Genomic DNA, 23,280 nt, shown 5'->3' with positions numbered 1-23,280 from the left:
ACTAGTTATTCATTTTATATTTTTAGCTTAATATTTAAATGTAGACAGAGAGTTTGATGAAAATTTGTGTGTCATTGTTAAACAACAAACAATCAGTTCTGCTATTGGGCGATCATGGATGTGGCAAAACTGTTCTTGCCGATCAGTTCATCAAACAGTCTGTCAAATATAAAAAAATACAGTTTTCCTCCCGTTAGTTAAAATTGTTAATGAAAATTCAGACCCAATTATTTTGAATCAAACAAATTGTTAAAAAGTAAATTAGTTTGGTCTATACAATCTGTGATATTAGGATAATACTCTTCTAAACTACTTTAGCATACAAAACACATATATTTTCAAGTGATGACCCCAGTCCAGCTTCAAAGGTTGATTGAGAGCAAGACGTCACCTTCGCTTCAACGCATGAACCTTGGACTGATGGCTCACCCCAACACCACGCTAGCCGAAGTTTCAAAACTCACCAGAAAAATGTGCCATTTTTTCCTTGAAGACTTGTCTCTTAATACTGTTGGAAAAACCAATAAAGACAGTTACTTAGCTACTAGTTCGAGCAATCTTGAGCTATTGCGCCAGGTATATACTGAATTTTCTAAACTATTTGTTTTATTAATTTTTTTACTTATTTAAAGGGCTAATGTTAACAACTCAGTGAAAGTAATTTTTAAAAATAAAAATAAGTTATAAGAAGTGTGGCAATAACAAAGTTTTAAAACACAAAAAATACTAATCTATTTTTTAATAAAACAACTTTTTAGATTACAAATTTGTACTGAGTTATTTCTTAATTTATCAAGTAAGTACTGTGCATTATTATCCGCCAATACCACTGGAAAATATTTGTAAAAAAGTAATAAACATCTACTAAGGCCGTACTTAATTTTTACTAGTTTGTCTCATTTTGTAGACTTTCATATCAGCCGGTAGATAATTTTTACAGCTTAACAAAAGTTTTGGCTGTTTTTGAGATACAAGTGATCAATATTGGTGAGTTCTATGGAATTTGCACGTTAAAAAAGACTGTTTTGTTAAGATTATAAGTAATCTTCTTTAAATTTTCTCAATAAAAAAATCTTTATTATTGTTTTTTTTTACTTATAATATATTTGTTGTTAATGTATTTTTATTGTTTTTAATTGGAAAATGATTAAGAAATGTTAGTCCCAAAGTTTTTGATTAAAATTTTTTTTAGAAGTCCTTATTGTAAGCGTTTCGAAATTGTTAAAATAGTCTTTTTAGAAAGTTATAGTACTTTTTAATATTCTACGCGATTCTTCGTGCAGTATCTTCAAAATAAGAAGATTGGTTCTAATATTGCTTAGTATTGTGGTCCTTATTATCCTTTTAGTCTCAAGAAAGAACCTGTCTATACTCCCGTTAAGAAATCTAATATGTTCTACATACCTCGTTATTTGTATCGAAGTCTCTAGCTTAAAAAAGAAAAAAACGAATGACTTTTAGTAAACGAAAAATTTTAGATAAATTGGACCACAAAAAATTTGGGTCTATGCGTTTAATAAGAATATGTTTACAAAATTGACTAAATCTCAAAATAGAATTTAGAGCTTTATAAAAGTTTCTTTAACATTCATAAAACATCCAATTTTAGTTTTTCTAATAAAAACGCTTTGACCCCTGTGACCTTAAACTACTGTTTTTACATTTATTGTGTTAGTCTACATATTTCAAGCTAGTTATTTCTATGTTAAAGAAATGTTCTTTATAAACTATAACACCAGATTTTTACAACACAAGAAATTCACGACTATGAAAGGTTCATCAGCAAGTCACTGGAGCGTGACGTGGTTTTCCTGGCAACCGACACGCCGTCAACGACGGGTAGAGGAGAAGGTGGGGCCAGGAAGTTTGTCTCGCCCAGATTGTTGCGTCATTTTATCATACTCAGAATGCACAAGGTGATTTGAAAAAAAAGACTTTAAAGCTAATTAACTTAAGTTGTCATAACTAGTTTGTGTTTAATACATATGACAAAAAATATGGTATTGTAGTAGTATATAAAGTATTTATTATTTTTTTTGTTTTACATTAATTGGTACTTTAGATATGTTTGATACATTTGTTTGTAGTTTTGAATTAGTAACTATTTTTTTACTTTTGTTTTTAAGAAATTCTGAGTATGTTAGTTTGTTTTGTAGTACTATTATTCTAATAGTAAATAAAAAGCACTTAAATATAAAATAGTCTTGACATGTAGCTTTTTAAAGGTAAAATTTTTCTAAACATACTGTTTTAATAAAGGTCTATCTTGTATAATATGACTATATTTTAACGTGATAAGATTATCTTATAGTTTAAAAAATCTATTTTATAAATCATTGATTCACAAGCTTAGAAAAATAAACTATTCTAATAATTTATATTTATTCAAAAAATATTTACACTGTTTACTTTAATCATTGAAGATGTTATCATAAAAAACTATTGTTATGATTTATTTTTCTTAACTGGTTTAGAATATGCTAGAACTTATTAGAAAGTCTTAAAATTTTAGCTTTTAATCAAATTTATGTTGGAAAACAAAACTTTTATTATTATTACTGTTGTTGTTGTTGTTGTTGTTGTTGTTGTTGTTGTTGTTGTTGTTGTTGTTGTTGTTGTTGTTGTTGTTGTTGTTGTTGTTTTAAGGTGAAATAATTTCTACGCAACATAAGAAAAACATTACTCAGTATTAGTATTATCATATTCGTGTTGTAGAATTACACACAAAAAGTTTAGAATACAGTTTGTAACATTTCTACTTAAGTAATGTATAATTTCTATTAATCTTTAAATTAAATACTTCTCACTGTTGTGTATACTTTCAGTGTCATTTGCACTAATGGTTCAGAAGTTTTTATTCAACTGATCAATTTTTTTAGTTAGAAATATTCGATTTTAGTAGATAAATAAGTGTTTGTAACAACAACAACTACAAACTTACAGCTATGTAGCAACGAAATGATGAAAATATTCAGTCCTCAGATCATGCATTGGTTAGATGAATTCCCTGTCACATCAGTAAAGAGAAACGACGACCTTGCAAAAGTGAAATATATTTTTATTGCTAGAAAGTGTACTTTTTCATAAAATGTTATGTTTGTTTATTAAAAAACTTTCAGGCAATCATTCACGCGACTTATGGGGTGTGCATGAGATGCATAAACAGTTTGAAGGCGTCCATACGAAAACCTCACTATGTATTTACATTAAATGATGTTGGTAAAGTTTTGAAGGTTAGTTTTTTATTTTATTTTGTTTTTAGGCTATAGATGTAGTACAATACAGTTTTTAAGCTTTCTAATTTTTACTTATCAACCAGTTTCTTTTTATATCTTATAATATTGAATCAGTTTTTGGAATATTAGTGATAATAGGTTTTTAACGGAAAAAGCTAAAAAGGCGAAAACAACTGTTTAATAAGTAACATATCTTCTTTTACTGTTTTAGAACGATGATTTAAATAAGATTTTTTGAGTAAAACATTGTTTTGAAAGTAAAATATTAAAATACTTGAAGTTACAATTTAAAAAGAATTAATTTAGTTACTTTTAGTTTTCTAACGAAAATTTAAGATGAAAAATTAATTATTGTATTTAAAACTGTTACAAAACTAACTATATCTCAAGTTTAAATTGAAATATTTTGTTTTCTATATAAAATAAGTTTTAGATTATACTATAAGCGGGTGCACGACAATTCAAATTCGGACAATTGAAATTCCGACAATTAAAAATCTTAAAAATTTCTTGAAAGGACCTTAACTCAAAAATTTTTATTTTTGATTAAAAAAAAAAAAATAAAGTATATGTATGTTGGCCTTGTAAATATCTACAAGCCATCTTTTTATTTTTGGAAATATTAAATACTTTTTGAGATGTGGCTGAAATAAGTTTGGAAATGTAGTTATTTTTATTAAATTTAAACATCTTAAGAAATATTTAAAATTTTGCAAATAATATAAAATGGCTTGTAGATATTACTGAGACCTACAAATGTATTTTTTTATAAAAAAATATACTTTTTCAGATATGGTCTCTTAATTTTTTTTAAAGAATTTGAATTGTCGGAATTTGAATTTTCCGAGTTTAAATTGTCATGTAACCACTAAAAACTTACAAATAAGAGAAAATGAAAATTATTGTAAAATAGTGTTTAGAGCTCATATGACCTTAACTGAGAATGATACCATCATATTGCTCTAAAGACAATCTAAAAATATTGAATTTAGTTTGATGATTACTCTTCACAGATATTTTACAGTTAAACTTATTACAAATTACATTATTGATGGAATTTTATAGAAAGTTTTTACTGCACTCTAGTTATTGTTTTCAAATTACTATATGCACTTTTTTTACTTATAAAGAGGTAATTTGTACGTTACTATTTATACAGAAAATGTTAAACTTCTTCAACTTAATCAAATTTCAAAAGTTATTAAAGTGTTTTTAATAGTCTTTTACGCACATTTTTTATTGTGTAAATGTAGTTTATTGAAATCTCTTCTGAGTAAACTGGTTACGTGACAATTAAAAATCGTGTTTTAGTTCTTAAAAAAATGTCTATGAGGCTATATCTCAAAAAGTAACATATTTTTTTAAAAGATAAAAAAGTGGTTTTAGATCTAATTGTTAAGGATGTGATAGCAAAAAATTATCTGAAAATTTTTTAACAAAAAAGAGAAGTTTCAATAGTTACTAAAATTACTGTATTTTAAAACTAGTTTTAGTCATATCTAAAAAAATTATTGAAAATTAAAAATAGGGTCTGTAGGTATTAATTAGATTAGACCTACATTGTATTTTTATTTTTTTCAAATATACTTTATTTTTTGATTTGTGGCCTTATAAATTTTTTTAAGAATTTGAATTGTCTGAATTTCAATTGAGCACCCGGGTAAAACCAATAAAATAATGTCGCATATTATGTAAGATAGTTAACAATATTGCCCTAATAACTTTGACAGATTTAATTTTAAACAGGGAATGTTTATGATGGTTCCTGTAGCACGAAAAATTAATTTGATCAGCAAAAGGCTCAGCAGAAGCAGCAAAATTCGAAGCAGTAGAGCTTCTAGAACCATACGAAGAGCATGTGAATTGAAATATACTTTTATAGTGTTTTTTATTTTATTCGTCACTTCACGCTAGTAGTTATATAACTTTTCAAATTGATACATACAAGTATATAGTACGCATACTTTGTGTAAATAAAGCTACTCACAAACTTATGAAAGCATTTTATGTTGCAGCCGCACCGACAGGAACTTTCGAGGATTCGCCGGTGACCAGGGCAGTGGTGAGGTTGTGGCTCCACGAGTGCACCAGGGTCTTCTACGATCGCTTGGTTGAAGACAACGATCAAAAATATTTTGAAAAAATTCTTATGTACAACTTTTACAAGTTCTTCTGTCTAGGTAATTAGTAATTAATTAGTGTTTTTATGAAGTAGTGTATGCCTACCTTGTTTAAATTTGTTAACTACAAACCAAAAAAAAATCAGTTATGATTTTAACAGTTTTCCTAAAAAATAGGCTATTTTTTATTAATTAATTTATTTTTTCTCAGATATAGACCACAACGAAGAATCTTTGAATACAAAGCCACTAGACACAAATATGAGATTTTCAGGCGTACAAGCCACTTTAAATGTAATGTTTTTAGATTATGAGCATCAAAATATACTTCTTGTATAATAAACGCTTTTTAAATACACAGATTGAAACTTGTGCTCCGAGCAGTTTAGGAAGCAATGCTGAAAAAGGTGAGAAGCATATTTGGAATTATTAACTAAATTCTTCACTTTATAAATATTTCAAAATTGTTTGTCTATTTTGTTGTAAATTTGCTTAATTGAAAAACTTTTTATTTTAGTAAGTTGTATACTTTTTAGGCTTATTTACATAGTTTGAAGTTGAATAAAAAAACACTTTAAAGATCTTGTAAATGTGTTTTATAATGTTTTACTGATTTAGATTTAAGAAACAACTTAGCAACTCAAGAAGAGTTTAATTACGAGCCTGAAGCTGATGAGAACGCAGGAAAAATGAGTATAACTAATCCTGGTTAGACTCTTGCACTGTATAAGTTTTTTGATAGTAAAAAAAAACACGTGTAGTGTTACACTCATAAGTAGTTACGCTTAAACTAAGAGCAATGTATGACTTTTATTATAAGGAACTACTATCCTTATAACACTACTGCTACTACTAATGGTTTTATATGCTTATGCTAAGCTAAGTAAACATGTTCAAAAAGCTTAATTTCGCTCTTTAATAAGTGTTATACTTAATTTCTAAACATCGATTAATCTAAAGAACTTACAGAAGGGGAAAAAATTTACATTCCTCCGTCGGCTGGTGTTAGTAAAAATTCATCAAGTAAACCTTCCGCACCTAAAAATTATTTGGTAAAACCGCAAAAAACTTCAGAAATTGTAAGGAAAACTCTTGTGAAGTGTCAAGCAATTCAAAATGCTGAAGTTACTTCGAATTGGTCTCCAGCAATAACTAAACCACAAATTGTAAGCATGTTGAATTTATTTTTTTTTTGTTCACTCAGCTTTGAAGATTTATGTTACCGAGTTGTCGATAATCATTTAAAAAATCTTGGAGTTTTTTGATACTTATAAACTTTAAATTTGATGTAGTTATTTGATAGACTGTTGATATCCCTTTAATAAAACTTCTATTTTACCTGCTTTTGAGTAATTTTTATACTAAGTTTTTATAAACCTTAAGGAACCTTAATGCTAACTTAGCTTCACTATTGTTAACCTTACTCAAAAACTTCTCTAATATTAAGTCTCTATTAAATTATATATTTTAGTAAGTATCGCTTAAAAATTACAATTGTAGTACAAGTTTTAATGGGGTATAATATTTTGAATTTTAATTCGTATACTAATTTTTGTTTATTGTATAGATATTTTCTGAAAATGAAAAATTTACTGATATCTTGATGAGCTACAATCTTATCTCAAAATCTGGATTTCTCTCTGGAGTTAAATACGTAGAAGGTACCAGAGAAGAAATCACTGAAGCTCTTCAATGTGAAATCAGTTATAGAAGTATATTTTTTTTTGCAGTTGTTGGATAACTTAAATTAGTATGTTTATAACTATCATTTTTTTAATTTCTATATGTATATATGTAAATTTACTAAAAGCTAGAATGAACTGTCTTAAAGGTACATTTTAGTACTTCAGCTAAACTAAAGATCACATAAAGTTGTTAATGAACTTTTAGCTTTAAAGTAGATTTTTTAAACTCGACAATAGAAATAAGGGATAAATTAATAATGTAAACTAATGAACTTTTATATTGTGTACTAACTAATATATACTAACTATTTACGACTTCAATATAAAGCACCAAAGTTAAATTTTGTACAATTTTTTTACAGAAATTGAAGATAAAACGTTAGTGGCAAGCGATTTTGTTGTAAACCACGTGACCAGATTGTCTCGTCTCCTCGCGTCTGAAACATCTCAACACGCGCTAATTCTGTCTTCTGATGTAGCCATTAGTGGAGGGAAGTCATTGGTCAGACTTTTGGCTCGTTTGAATAATATCAAATTGTTTGAGCATTGTACCAATAGTTCGAATGGTTGTGATAATGGTACTGCGGAATTTAAATTGTTAGTTAAACCCTTTATGAATTACAATATTTCAGTTTTTCGTCTTATCTTAAAGGTAAAATTTAATCCAAAAGCTCAATTTTGAATGCTAAATAAGTAAAAACTAGTTCAAATTAAAGAAAATTAATCATATTAACTTTTAACGGAGTCAGTTTTTTATTTTTTTAATTGTTATTTGTTATATGGTTTGCAATACAATATTTACTTTTTGAACAGAACACTTAAAAACGCTCATACAGAGGCTGGTTTAAACGAAAGTAAAGTCATATTGCTTTTATCAGAAGAATGTAATAAAAACTTACATTATCTTCAGGTATTAGAATCGATTATGGTTAATGGTAAGAGCTAGTTGATAAATATATTTTGCAGTTTAGTTGGTGTATGAACTTTTGTAGTGTAAGCTTTTGCAAGCAGGTTTTATCTGCTTTTGAATAACTTTATTTTACAGGTTACTACACGGATTTATTTAACCATGAAGAGCTTACAGAACTTGTAATTGAAAACTCAAACTTCTTTAATAAACATCCAGCAGGACAGAAAACCAGACAAGTACCATATCACAAAATTAATGAATTTATTGAAACTTTTCTGTCTCGTGTTAAAAAAAATCTTTGTATTGTAATTTTGATGGATTGCCCTACTTGGAAAGGTATCGCCGTTTAGAAATTAAATTTAGAAGTTTTTTTAATATAGTTATTACGTTACTTGTAAAGGTTGCTTTAAATTAAAATTTTAAGTGGAAAGCTCAAAAATGTGTACTTAAGTGTTTTTATAGCATAAGCAAAAAAAATGTAATTATTTTTATGGATTATAGATACAGATGAGTTGTCAGTCGTAGAAGAAAAGGATGGCTACTTTCTTAATTTTGATAATCATAGACGAGTTCTTAACTTTACTGATCGCCTTAAGCAGTTAGTTTAAACTTAATTGCATATTCAAACCATTTTAGTTGTCAATTTTTTAAATTATTTACATATAAAATGACAGAACATAAATTTTAGTTTTTTTTAACAAATACAATTATTAAATAAAGTTAAATAAGAACATAAAAAGTTATATTGTTATTTGATTTTCATACATCTTGAAATTTCAATTTACTGAAATACTAATAATATTTTGTTTTATTTTAACTAACTACAAACATGTTTAGATACTTGCATCAGAGTATTTTAATTTAAAGTTAAATTATGAATTATTATAAGGGAATAAAGGAAAAAAAAGCTAAGAAACTAAAAACCAATAAGTATACTTAACATTTAATTTTTCAGTTTACCTCAGCTGTTTTGTAGTAGTCTTCTGATAGATTTTTATCGATCGTGGCCTCATTCGCACTGGAAACAAATTGCTGAAAATTTCTTTAAATGTCAAGTTGAAGCATACAAAAACGATAGCATTGATCCAGAGAAATCAGGTAGATAAACTTAGTTGTCTTCTTTGCAGTATTATATTATAATTATCAGTTAATGCATAAGTTGTTTTTATAAAAACATTGCTTTTTTTTATTTGCTTTAAAACAAAATAATAGTATAGTAATTATTTTCATCATTTTAAGTACTGCTTAAAATATAGTTTTACTACTGTGGGTGAAAAATAATAAAATAAGTACTAAATAATAAATTATGATAAGTAAAGTATACTGATATATTTATTCATAAGTCTAAAATTATTTTTTAAAAGATAACTCAAAAAATTAATAATGATTATTAAGGAATTCAACCTAGTAACTTAGTAGACCCTCAGCTACTAACTGACCAAATTGAAAACATTTCACATGTAATGGCACACATTCATATAGACTCCGCTAAAAGAACTAAAAGTTAGTTTTTTTTATCATTGTAGATTGCTGCTTTAGATTGTTTTTTCTAAGTAATTATTTAAATAATTTTTAAGATGATTTTAGGAGTTATCATTATACTGTCATAAATTTTAACGATTAGATCTTAAATTTCTTATTATCTTTGAATATCTACATCTAGTCAAAATCTACCAACCATTAAAGTTGTATTTAGCTTTTTTTATAGAGTACTCTTAAAAAAAATTTGTATACTCTTAAAAAATTGAAGCTTTTTAATACTCTGAACTTTAATTATTATAGTAGAGTACTCATACTTATAAGTACATCAAGTGGTTTTTGTGACTTCTACTGTAGCGATAATCACTAAAATACTATATAATATGAAACTCACGTTTGTTGGTATTACTTATTCAAAAAGTTATTTTATTTTAGTGAACTTACAAGCTTTTTCACAGAAAAAGGAATATTTTTTTAAGCATAAATCATTTATTTTAATTATATACCAATATTTTTAACCTTTCTATTGTTCTGATTTATATTTTTTGTTAATTTTAGGATTACTAACTTTGTAGAACCTTGTGTACTTCTGTTTTTATTTACTAATCTTCGAAACAGCAAGTATACAAGTATTTTCGGTGAACTTTAAAAAAAAAATTAGTAAAGAGATCTAACTTAGGTCATTCTTATCTCAATGATAAATGTATAGAATTGATTTAGTTTTTATCGTGTTTTATTATTGAAATAACAAGACTAAAGTACTTTTAGAACTATTTATTTACGATCTATAATTTTATCATCAAAATTTACTATTGCTTTTTCGAAAAATATCAAAAATTTAAATAAATATGAGTGAATAGTAAGTAGCAAGCATCTGTATCTATTTTTGCATCAAGATTTTCGAGATTTTGAGCAGCTCGGATTTTTCAAAATCTTGCTCATCAAAAATAAAATTTAGATACAAATATAGTACTAAAAGTATTAGTTAAGTTTCACTAAATAAATATCTAATAAGGAAGTTTTCGTTAGTAAAACAGGACACGTTCAAAATCCACACGCGATCAAAATCCACCCAGTCAAATTCGAGAAGTGCTTACCGATCGAGGGTAAGGGTTAGGGGTAACAGTAATAGTGAATTATAAATAAAAAAATGAATATAAAAAATGCAAAAAATGTATAAAATGAATAAACAAAGAAAAAAAATTTGGGTGGATTTTGATAGTATACCAATAAAACACATTATTAGTATGAACCTTTATTAAAAAAAAGTAGTTAAGGGCATAGGGGGGTTAACACCTTTTTTTTGAAATTTGATCTTATTTATTTAGTTTTTACTAAGCTACAAGACGCTTTTTACAGATTTTAAAATTCAAAATAATTTTTGAGATATAGTCGGTCAAAGTCGGAGGCAACAATAGGATCCTTATGGGAGGCGCAAACTAAAACGGCAAATAACTAATTTTTAAATTGTTTTTTTCTTAATTTTTTATATAATTTTTTTTTTAAATTCATTCCGACAGAACTTTTAAAAATATATCAAGGAAAATTTCCTGAAAGTTTGAGGTGGTTATCTCAAGAAATGTAGGAGAAGATAGATTTTCAGTGAAATAGTCTATTTTTGCCGTTTTAGTTTGCGCCCCCCCCCCCATAAGGAACCTATTGTTACCTCCGACTATGACCGACTATATCTCAAAAAATTTTTTGAACTTTTTTAATCCGTAAAAAGCATTTTGTAGCTTAGTAAAAACTATATAAAATAAGATAAAAATTCAAAAAAAGGTGTTTACCCCCCGTATGCCCTTTAAGAAAGGAAGTGAGTGGGAGTTGTAGCCAGTAGAGCTTATTTATACGTACGATTACAGTATATTTTATATGTCATATATGTGAATGATCGAATTAATATGATCAAGCCTTTGTTAAACTTGAGCTTGTCTCACGGCATACGAAAATCCAGGCTTAGGCTCTGTAGACTTTCGCCGATGTTTTTGTTGATCATATACGTGAAGCTATACGTAAAGTCTTTACAAATAATTATTGTACTACTAAGTTTTGTAAAACAAAGTAGGTTTCCATTCGACAATAAAATAATTTTGTTAGATTTTTATCCTTTAAGCTCATGATTTTGTTAGAAAAACTTTTTTTTAAATAACTAAACCTTGATTAAAAAAATTCTCTAAGTTCAAAAAAAAACTTAGTTTATTAAAAATATAGTTGTCAAATACTATAACTACTTTAATAAACATATAATTTAGGTACTTCGATTAATTCAATGCTTTTAACAATGAATTAATAAAAATGAATTTAGAAATTTTTTTTTTAAGAGTCGTTGTCAAATTCAGAAGATATAATTGGTCCTTTATCTTTTTTAAAAATGGCTGGTATGATTAGTGGAATAGCCTGTAGAATCTACGAAAAATCTCAAGAAGTACTGAACAGGTTAAAAGTGCTTTCAAAGTCTAAAAAAGTAGTAGCACATTTATATAAAATGCTATATACAGAATGTTTTTAATTAGTTTTGCACAGCACCTGTATTATAACAATGCTTATAGTTGTTAAAAATAAAATTTTGCGTTACCTAAAAAAATTAAGCTTTTATATAATTTTCGATTTACCTACTTCAAGGTTTGACAAAGTAGTCACCCGGGTTCGTCTGTTGAAAAACGAAATTTCTGATTTCGTCAAGCAACGTGACTTTCTCGTTCCGCAACATCAGCAAGCGATTAAGTTAGAGGAAGAGTGGAAACACACGCTTGGAAGAGCTACTTCTGAGTACAAAGAGGCCAAAAACGACTGCAATTTAGAAAAGATAGCTATCAATGAGCTCGAAGAAAAACTGACGCAAACAAAAAGAATGTCAGTTAAAGCGGCCGACGAGGTGAAATTTTTTGATAAGTTATTTATATATAAAAAACAGGGTTGCCAAAAAGCTTGGACTCCTAAAAAGACCTGGAATTTGATAATTTAAGAAAAAAAAAAAAAAATCCTAGAACTCGAGAAATTTAGAAAATAAACCAAGTAAAACCTAGAATTTTAAATAAAAGTCACTTAAAATATTTTTTTACTATTTTAAAAAACAACTATTTTTACATATAGAGTAAAAAAATTTCTATTAGATACGAAAAATCTATCATAAAGATTAAAAAACACATTTAAAGTAGCTTGATAGTATTTTTTCAATGTTGTTATACTACTGAAGACAGTCTTTTAAACTTGAGTTTGATTTTATTCAAAATATAGACAAATATTTTAAAACCTGGATTGATTTACAAAAAATCTATGGAAACCTGTATTAAGTAAATTAGCTTTAATTTTTTTTTAGTAATTTCTTTAAACATTTCATAATTAGTAAACTACAATGTAGTTTAACTTTCTATTTTAACTACATTTGAAAAAAATATTAAAGTAATATACAAAAGAAATAAAATTAAAAACTCTCTATTTGATAAGTTTAGTTTTATTATTTTTATAAATTTATTATTAATCTATATAGAGAAAACTATTAAATTTAAAGATTTTAGTTATAAAAGCGTTTTTATTTTGTGAAAAAAAAGACGAAAGAAAAAAGCATTTTTTAATCTTTGTTCCAATAAATAAAGAAGTTTGTTTTGAACGAAATTATAAAGATGAAATTGTTTTAAATTTTACTACTATTACAAAATAGACTAGACTATATTTAAGTAAAAACCATTTTTAGCTTTTCATTTTCTGTTTAAGATTCCCTTAAATATTTATTATGATATAAATCTGTATAATTATTTGTGTTAACTATAAAATATTGCGCAATTTACTGTGTAAAGTGCTTGTTTAGATAGTTATAAACGTGTTAATTAACTATTTTATTTATGACCGGTTTTGTGAGAAAATAATCTGACAAGGATGTTTCACAAGTTCAGATGTTTTTTTCACCGAAACCGGTCATAAATAAATAGTTGAATAGCATCTTTACTATATGGTACAAAAACCTAAAAACTTTGTATAAAGAGTAAAATTAAAGAAAAAACTGTTACTGCTAACACTTATAACTTAGTATATTTCTAGTACTAAATCAAAACTTAAAACAGTTCTATGCTAAAAACTTTCTTCCATCTTTAAACATTATTTTCAAAAATTGCTCGCTTTTATATCAATCAGCTTTCAAAGTATAAATATTAACCTGTGCGCCGCATCATCAGACGCAACCGTTGTTTGACATGGCCGTGGAAGCTTTGAGGCATCTCAGTTACACGGACTTGTTGGAGATCAAGCGGTACCAATCGCCACCCATTGGAACTGTAAAAGTCATTGAGTGTTTGTGCAGAATGTTTGAAGTGAAGCCAATATGCTGGGAGTCTGGTAGAAACCTTATTTTAAAAGAAGGGTGGGTATTCTAAAATAACTGTTTTCTTACAAAAATATTTAGTTGTATACGCTTAAAAAGTCCACTAACCTTCTACTTTCAGTTTGTAAGTTTTTTATTTTTCTAATTTACTATAAATGAAAAGTTAATTTTTCACATATAGTTTGAATTAAATCCAACTTACTGTAAGCTATGTATGTTATACAAACAATGTTGAGCAACTAAATTTATTAATCAGTCGAAATAAAGATTACAAAAAATAAGCTATAAACAAAATTTATTTTTATTTACCTCAAAACTAAAACTTAATATTTTGTTAATAATTACAATTTATTAATCAATGTTAAATACAATTTAACTTTTAAATAGATTATAGCTTGAATTTTTACAATAGCTACTAGGCGTGATTAAAATGGTTCTGTGATTTAAATTAATACTACTAAGTTGAAATCTATATTTAATATTAGTTACAGTTTTTTTTTGGTGGTGATAGTTAAAAAAACCTTAAATAATCTGAAAAGTACTAAAAATATGAGTTTGGTGGAATAATTTTATTTTTGAATATCAGTTTAAACACAAGGTTGTTTCAACCTTTCATTAGTCTTTTTCAAACATTAAAAACACTATGAAAAAGGAATTTTATTAGTAAAACAACATATTTGAATTTACACTAAAGTTTACCAAACTCATTTTCGTAATTGCCAGTTTGGCTGAAATTAAAAAAAATATTACCCCTTTTTATTTAGTTTGTTTTTTGCTTACTTATTAGTTATTGGGGACGATGTCGCCCATTTTAGGAAACCCTGATTTAGAGTTTGATTAAAATTAAGAATATTAGTAACTGGAACGGCTTAATTTCAAAACTAAGTAAATTAAATCAAGTCGGCTGCACAAAAAAAAATATCAAAAATTATTGCATATACAAATTTCACTTTATAAATTATAATTTAAACCAAAAACGATACTTAAAAAAATTCTAAAAGTTTCAGTAATTTGGAAAAATTACTAATAAATCAAAGATTACAAATACTTTAAGAGTTTTCGATCACTTTCTTTTATCTTCTGTTTGTGTTGTTTGTGCTGGTAATTTAAAAAAAAAAGAAAAATATAAAGCAAAAGCAAATAAGTTCAGAGTAATTTTAAGTAAATTAATTTTATGTGAAAAACAGAATCTTTACGCAGTTGGAGTTCTATGACAAAGACCACATGTCAAACTCTGTTTATGAGTACTTGAGTGGTTACATTAAACAGCCTACATTTACGGTTTGTTTTAAGTTCGTATTCTTTTAATAGTGTATTTTTTTATCCTAACTTTAAATTTTGTACAATTCATCTATTTTTTTCTAAAAAAAAATATTTGCTTATTAAAGGTACAATTTTAACCTTTTTTATTTCACGATAAAAGTTTTAATGTCATATGATAAAGTGTTGAACTTTTTAACTTTGTGGTTATAAAATTTAACTTTTACTAAATTCTTTAATATTTAGGTTACCTTAGTTTAAAATTTAGTAAATATCTACTCTATTTTGATCTGAGATTTGATAATAAAAGTTTTTTTTTATTGTTTAGCCGGATCATATAAGAAAAAGTAGTAAGGCAGGGGCTGAACTATGTAGGTGGATTCACGCTGTTTTTCAGTATGCGAAATCACACAGATTTCTCCAGCCCAAAATTGATATGGTAAAAAATTATGAAAAAGAACTGGACAGTATGTATAAATCATATGGAGAAAAACGCGTAAGGTTGTTTGTTTTTCTATCTAAATACTTTTCGTTTGAATTTTTTTAAAGTGTTTTTAAGTATAAGAAAGTTTATTTAAGTAACTTTTAGTACATAAAATAAATTAATACTACTAACAAAAGTAAGTTATGATTTTAAATATAACTTTTCTTAAATTGTTTATTTATACTCTTGAAGATATTCTAAAACAAAACATTTTCTTGATACGGCTACACAAGCTCACAAGCGTGCAATATTTCAACGTAAACAACTTGACGTAAAAACAGAAGAAGTTTTAAAAAAGCTTAAAAAAGTATGTTCTTAGTTTAAAGTTATGTTTATTAGAAAATATATAGAGTTCTATTTTAAATGCTACATAAGAGAAAAACACTAATCTATTTCCTACACATTTGTTAATTTAAATGCTTTATAGACAATTGTAGAAAAAAGAACTTTGTGAAATTTGTCTAATTTGTTCCTATAACCGTATTTAGAATTTAGTTACATCAATAGTCAATAAGTAAACAGGTATACAAAAAGTGATAGTTTAGTAATTACTTTAATGTATACATAACTTAGTGCAGTCTATCTGAAAGTTTGTACTTGTGCACACTGCACAGTAGTGTTCATAGAAATTGTTTTACTGAGCACATAAATTTAAATTGTTTGCTTAAAATGAGTTTTATACAACTTAGTTTGTTTTTAGTAGTTTATAACTATGTTTTTATTATTCTAATTTTTAGTAGTTTATTAATATATTATTAAATAAAACTATTGAAAAACATAACACTAGTTTGTTATTAGAACGACTACTAAGTTTTCTTGTTTGCACATATTTTTTCCTCACTAATTTTATGTACGCAATTCTTTAGATTTTTGAGAACCACTGTCTTGGTGTCCTAACTGTATTATTGTATTTAGCTAAAACACAGTGAATGTAGTTTTGAAGCAGTAGTTCATTTTAAATGGTAATATATTATTGCTTGTAAACAGGCAAATGAGTTGGAGGAAAGTATGGGTCACCACATTGACGATTGGCTGGTTACATGCAAACAAGCACAGGTAAATTGCCAAACATGTTACGGGGACGCCTTACTGACTGCTGCATGCTCCATATACCAGGGCTGCATGACTGATGACCATTGTAGCGATTCTATCCGCTACTGGACCACAGTTTGCAAACATGTAACTATTTTCAAGTATTAAATCAATAAGCGAGTTTTAATAACAGTGTAAAATAACTTCATGCATGTGTTTATTAATGTTTGTAATACTTTAAAGCTTTTTTTGTAGCTACATTTTGTACTGATTAAATAAAATCTTTTAAGACTGTTGTAAACGAAAAGTTTTTAAGGAATTTTACAGATAGGATTTCTGATATTGTAGTCACTTGCACGCTAACGTAAATAAAGATATACTGTTATTTGTTTAGTTATTATTTTTTTTAAATAAAATAGTAACTTTAATAGTTAAGAAAAAACTATGCAGTGATTTTCGCAGTTGTATCAACTTTAGTATTTTTCTCTGGAAACGGGTCAAAATTGCACGAGGTTACTAAATTGCACGAAGATAAAATTGCACTAGGGCACAAAATTGCACGAAGACAAATTTGCAGGAGGGAACAAAATTTCACGATGACAATTTAAAACCAAGAATTAATTTTGCACGAATTACAATTATCCTTGGCACAAAACCTGGAATCCTGGAAAACCTGGAATTTTACAATTAAGGCTAAAAAACCTGGAATTTGAGAAACTTTGAAAAAAAAACCTGGAAAAACCAGGAGTTTTGAACGAAAATTACAAAAAAACTTTAAATTTCAAACAACTTATACATGTTAATAGTAAAATTTCGATTTGACATGAAAAATCTATCATATCAATAGAATTTTTTTGTCATCATTGAAATTTTTTTATAAAAAAACACATTTAAATTAGCTTTACAGTATCTTTTCAAAGTTGTCAACAACTACTTAACACAATTTTTAACCTAAACATTAACTTTAAACTAAAAATAAACCAAAAAGCGTGTAATTTAAAACACATGGAATAAATTTATCAAAAACCAGGGGCAATCCTGTTGAACGTAAATGTTATAAATTAGTTGCTAAACTATATTTTAGAATATATTTATAGTAAAAAAAAGTTATTGACAGCTCCTTATGCTAGCCTAGATGATCTATATATACATATAAATATTTATATTAAAATTTTTAAATTCATTTAAAATAACAGTACTTTATTTATTATAATTAGTCTTTAAAATCTAAATATATTGTTATATATAAATAAATATAATTTATATATGTATATATATATATATTAATTATAAATTACTTCTTATAATATTTACTGAAATAACTAACAGTACAGCACATTTATCAAATTAATTTTGCTACCATCTTAGACTAAGTTATCTTTGTGTATACATTTTTAATTAAGCTTTTTAAGGACATAGGGGGAGGTAAACCATGTTTTTTACAAGTTGATCTTATTTTATAGAGTTATTTCTAAGCTTCAAGATGCTTTTTATCGTTTTAAAAATTTGGAATTATTTTTTGAGATATGACCAGTCAAAGTCGGGCCGCATAATAGGTTCCCTATGGAAAGGGAAAACTAAAACAGCGAAAAAAGACTATTTCAATTAAAATCTATCTCCTCCTACATTTTTCAAGCAATTTTCTTCAAACTTTAACAGTCTAGTCTTTATACAATAACAAAAAAACGTTACTTTGGAATTTAAAAATTTTTTAGTAAAAATATTTTTTTTTTGAAAAAAATAACACCTTTTTTTTTTTTTGTAATAAAATTTTAATATTTTAAAGTTATTAAAATTCTAAATTAACGTTTTTACCTTTTCTTATAAGGAATGTTTCCTGAAAATTTGAAGAAGATTGCTTGAAAAATGAAGGAGGAGATAGATTTTTAATGAATTTTAAAATTTCCAAGAAAATTGACCCCAAAATATTTGCGGTCCATACGTTTATATTGGAATGTTTTTACAAAAAATTAAATATCTCAAAAGTTAAATGACGTTTTTGAATTCTATAAAAACTGGCTTGTAGTTTGTACTTAAAGCTTTCATATAAAAGCCGAAGTTTATTTTTGTAAAAAAAAATGTTGGACCCCCCCCCCCCCGCTATGGCCTTAATTGTAATACTATCTAGTTACTGAGTATTTTTAAATCGTAGGGTAGGTACAACAAAGAATGTGACACGATTGAAGTTGGGGACAATCCGCAGTTGGAGAAGATCAGGTCGTTCGCAGATGAAATTGCTTTAGATATTGAACCATTGTTTAAGACAAAAAGAACATCTCTGTTGGGTTCATCAAGCACTTCACTTGATAATTTGGCGCTAAACACAAACAAAGTGTTTGTTCGAGTACGTTTTATGTGTAATTGGTCGAAAATTTCAAAAATATGTACATAAATCTTTAGAGTAAACTTCTTTAAATACTATGTCAGTTAAAATATTTTTATTTAACAAAATTTAAGAAGCTATTTTATAATTTGTGCAAATTGTAGATAAATCCTTGAAGGGAACTTATAGTTTCCGTTTACGATGTTATAGTTTAGTTTACCAAAAGTAATGTAAATTTATTAACAAATTAATAAAGTTTATAAAGCAAATTAGTCAACAAAATTTATCAAGAAAAGTTAACACTGTTTATAACGACACTGCAATATTAATGTGAACTAAACACAGACTCGAGAAAACTTTTCATTGGTGGACATTCTGTCGAGCGCGGGGGAGCAGCGGAAGCTGATGTGCGACATCACGACTGCCGACCACAAGTCGCGTTACGACGCCCTCCGCATCCACGCGTTAGCCACCTACCAACCAAGCGCCGCGCCCCAATTTTTGTTCGATCCCGACGAACGCGCCCCCAAGTGGCTGGATCACATCTTCAGTATGATGATGAAGGACAGGGAAGTTGAGAAGAGCAAAGAGAAAGGTTTTTGAATTTTATTTCAAGTGTCATTTTAAACAGTTTACTATTTAAGTATGTTTTAAAAATTATGATTTTCAATTATTTAGTTTTTTTTTGTATTTTAAATAACTTAGTTTTCTAGTGTATTAAAACAGGGTAAATTAACTTACTTTCCAACTTATATTGCTCATATTTTATTACTTTTACAGAAGCACACGCAGAACGTAAGACTATGCTAAAGAAATACATTAACATTGAACAACGTTTTTACAAGAAGAAAAAAAAAATTAAGTTTGCAGCCACTATTTCTTCAGCTATGCAGTTTGACGATCTAATAAAAAAAGCTCACAAGGTGATAAAACAATACTAATGTACAATAACTGTTTCTTTTGGTTACACTTAAACACTCAATAAAAAATTGGTGCGAAGTTGTAACATAATGTATGCTGTTTTTTAATCTATGCACAATTCAAGCTATTTTTAATTTGGTACTTTGGTTTTAAGTTATTGATGCATTATCACCTTTTTTAGGTATTGGTAAGAAATTTTTATTTTTTAAATTTTGTTTGGATTAATTTTCGTAATTGTAGAAAGTTGTGGTTATATATTTTAGCTAGTTCTGTAACACTTTTGATTATAGTATAAGTATATGACCTTTTAACTTAATGATCTAAGTTTTACAAAGTACTAAAATACTGTAAACTCTATTTGTTGAAAAACAAAGTGAACTTGTTACTCGGGAAAATATTATATACAAACTTACCAATATTCAGTTGAGGGAATCGCAAAGCACCCCAAATGTAGTCAGTGTTGAGAAAAGGGTTTCTGAAAATATTGTGAGACCTACAAAATCCGAAGGATGTCAAGTTAGTATATTTTAGTTTACTAAAATTTCATATAGCTTTTATTGTTTTTTAATATTCTAAAAACTTATTTAAAACAACTTTGCTGTTTAAGTAATTAGCATACAAATTGTAACTAATTTGATGTATAGTTATAGTTTTTGTTTTTCTAAAAAGGGATAATAGTAAGTCTTAAGTTATTTGTAAATACCTATATTTTGTAAGGTATCGCCAAAAATAATTTCTAAATTACTGATATCAAAAAACTACTATTTTAAATGTATTTTATTAAGCTGCGATTTTAATTTAAAGTCTGTCTTCAAAATTAATCTAACAGTTTGATTACAAAGTATATTTATGATAGCTGTCTTTTGTTAAATATAGATCATAAGTAATAAATAACAAGAGATAAGTTTTGTGCCTGTAAGTTACGAAATTGAAATAAATATTACTGTAACAACTTTCAATATACTGTTTTAAAAATTGTTTTTAACCTTAATTAAATTACTAAACTTGATGTACCCAAACAAAGGCTGAGAATAGTGAGCTTATAAAGTTGTTCAAACCGCTAAACGAACTGTGGAAATTTAAAGTGACCAACAAGGACATTTTACTGATCATAGCTAGCGCCAAGAAACATGGAGCTTGTCTGCTGATCACAGATGCGGAGCGAAGAAGAAGTTTAGTGAAGAAGATCATCAGAGATGCATGCAGCAGCAAAGATCACAAACATGCTGATTTCAGGTAAAAATCTCCATAACAAGCAAGTATTTAAATACTGTTTACTACTAAAAGCTTTTTTGTATAATTATAATTGTTTTACTTTTTTATCATTGTTTTAAAAATAAGCTTTAAACAGCACTTCAGTTTTAGTAAAAGTAGAAAAAAGTTATGCTGAGCTTATAAATTTGTTAGTTAAATTTTATTGGTCCCCTGACACAAAATTGTTTTCAACAATAAAAAATTGAACTGTTGAAATACTGGGTTTAAAAAAATTGAAATTTTATTTTCACATAGTTTTCAGCGCTTTAAAAATTTAAGTCAGAAACTAATTTCAACACAATTGCAGGCTTTTTATAACGACCAACCACAGTCTAGAGATGACATCGCGCCACGACAGGAGAGACTTCCCGCTACATCTGACTACTGTGTCCAGCTTGGCCATCTGCTTCAACGCGTTGGAGCAGCAGCTCGACTCGGAAGTTTTGTTTTTGCGCTGGCCGCAGTTCGAGCCGCAGAGAAAAATTCTTGAAAGCGACAAAATGTTTTTGCTGAACAAGCTCGCTGAAACAAAAGACGATTTGCTTGGTAAAGTAAGTAATTTGTTTTTAACGGTATATATTTGACGCCTGTCTTGTTTTTCTGATAAACATATAAAAAAGTTTATTCTTATTTCTGTGTTTTACTGAGTAAACTTTAAAAAGTTTTTAAACAACCTTATTTTAGTTTAATAAATCTTAAGTTTTGTGACTATAACACTGAAATGAAGTTATTAAACAATATGTGTTTTAAAACTATTTATTGTTCTTAAATACACATATGTTATGTTTTAGGTGACGCAAAACTACGCTAAAAGCTTCATAGACGATGATGACTTGACGAAACTGGTTGAAAAATGTTCAAACGACATGGATCAAATTAAAAAGCAAATATCTGAAACACAGCAACTCCACGCTGATTTAAGAATTGTTAGTTTATTATTGAAAAATAGTGACGAGTGTATTTATATACAAACTTTTTAGTAGTAAAAAGTTGTTTTTTATTACCAATAAGTTAAAATGCTAGTATACTAAATACAATTAATTATACAAAACAATAGCAGGTTTTTATACTTTTGACAATGATATTATTTATTACACTTAAAAGTTAACCTTTTTCTTACAATTTAAAGCGCAAGGAGGAACTTAAAGAAATCTCACAACACGGCAAAACAGTTTTCTTGTCGCTTCGAGTCGCCTGTCCCATTCATTCGGTGCTGAAAACGATCACAGCCAGCAAGTTCATCAGCATGTATTGCAAATGCCTTCGAAAGTTCTTTGCTGAGCGCTCAAAATGGTACAACGAGTTCTCAACCGCCACTCACTTCGATAGCACCCAAATCAAGGTTTTTAATTATTTAAAATAAACTAACAAGTAGTCTATATTGATTCTCTTCATTTAATGAAAACTGTAGGGTGGCTAAAGTTATCAGCTCCCAAGCCTTGACTTTTATTCATTTGTAGATTTCGATTTTATTTATCGATATTTACTTTAGACAGCACCTTAGCTTTATTTAGTAAACTTTTTTTTACTTTTTTTTTGTTTCAGTCACAAAAGTATGAAATGATCGAGCAGCTGACCAAGACGTTCATCCAAAGTATTCAGATGATGATGTCTCCGCTAGATGGCAGACTTTGCAACTTTTTGCTTGTCCTTCTGTCGAAAGTTTTCAATAGCGGAAATGAGATGAATGAAACAGATTTAAGAGACATCCTGGCTGTTGTGGTTGTAAGTTCCGCTTAAATATTAAAGATAGTTTCACGCAATTAGAATACTTGGTTACTAAATTCACAATAAATAAAAACTAAGTTTACGTTTGTAAGTTTATAAACTACAAATAAATCCAAAAAAAATTAATACTGATATAATAGTCCCAGTAAAATTCAGAGAATGATAGAGAAATAGTTTTGACTAAAATGTCAGCACTGTGGTACTCATTTTTCTTTATTTACTACTCGGTAATAAGTAAGAATATTGAATTAAAACCTATCAATGTTCTTCAACAGAGTAACAGTAACAACTGAATTTGGTTATAGGGTTCAAAATCTTATCCAAACAGTTTTTTTTCTAAAACTTTAATAAATTCTTATACCATAAAAAAGTTTAATGAACATTCTCATATGAAATTATTTTAACTTACAAGTGCATAGCTTAGGACTATTCTCAATTTAAAAAAGCCCTTTTTTCAAAAAAAAAGTGATAAAATTATACATTTAAGTTTATTTAAACATCGCTAATGCAACAGCTGACAATCCTAAATT

The 23,280-nt window shown here is 27.2% G+C and overlaps 2 protein-coding genes across 2 annotated transcripts; both read left to right on the top strand.

Annotated features, from left to right (window-relative positions):
• The first annotated feature begins 471 nt into the window (after window positions 1-471).
• Window positions 472-7,691, top strand: LOC145832333 (dynein heavy chain domain-containing protein 1-like). Its single transcript, XM_082939650.1, has 13 exons — window positions 472-576; window positions 1,740-1,916; window positions 2,944-3,045; window positions 3,120-3,233; window positions 4,983-5,094; window positions 5,252-5,416; window positions 5,568-5,650; window positions 5,718-5,763; window positions 5,975-6,064; window positions 6,326-6,522; window positions 6,924-7,068; window positions 7,404-7,543; window positions 7,674-7,691. The coding sequence occupies exons 1-13, from the start codon at window positions 472-474 to the stop codon at window positions 7,689-7,691; spliced, it is 1,494 nt and encodes a 497-aa protein (XP_082795776.1).
• Window positions 7,692-8,184: 493 nt separating this feature from the next.
• Window positions 8,185-22,724, top strand: LOC145832332 (dynein heavy chain domain-containing protein 1-like). Its single transcript, XM_082939649.1, has 21 exons — window positions 8,185-8,287; window positions 8,453-8,549; window positions 8,907-9,049; window positions 9,347-9,454; window positions 11,752-11,866; window positions 12,053-12,305; window positions 13,603-13,787; window positions 14,936-15,029; window positions 15,337-15,509; window positions 15,685-15,799; window positions 16,480-16,671; window positions 18,677-18,868; window positions 19,193-19,442; window positions 19,628-19,770; window positions 20,192-20,284; window positions 20,793-21,004; window positions 21,330-21,573; window positions 21,814-21,948; window positions 22,152-22,364; window positions 22,568-22,669; window positions 22,719-22,724. Exons 1-21 carry the CDS (start codon window positions 8,266-8,268, stop codon window positions 22,722-22,724), a joined length of 3,087 nt encoding a protein of 1,028 aa, XP_082795775.1. The 5' UTR covers window positions 8,185-8,265.
• The last annotated feature ends 556 nt before the right edge of the window (window positions 22,725-23,280 follow it).

The sequence above is a fragment of the Thalia democratica genome, chromosome 3 (genome assembly GCF_965202585.1).
Source record: "Thalia democratica chromosome 3, ktThaDemo2.hap1.1, whole genome shotgun sequence".
Lineage (NCBI taxonomy): Eukaryota > Metazoa > Chordata > Thaliacea > Salpida > Salpidae > Thalia > Thalia democratica.
This window is presented reverse-complemented; position numbering and strand designations above follow the sequence as displayed.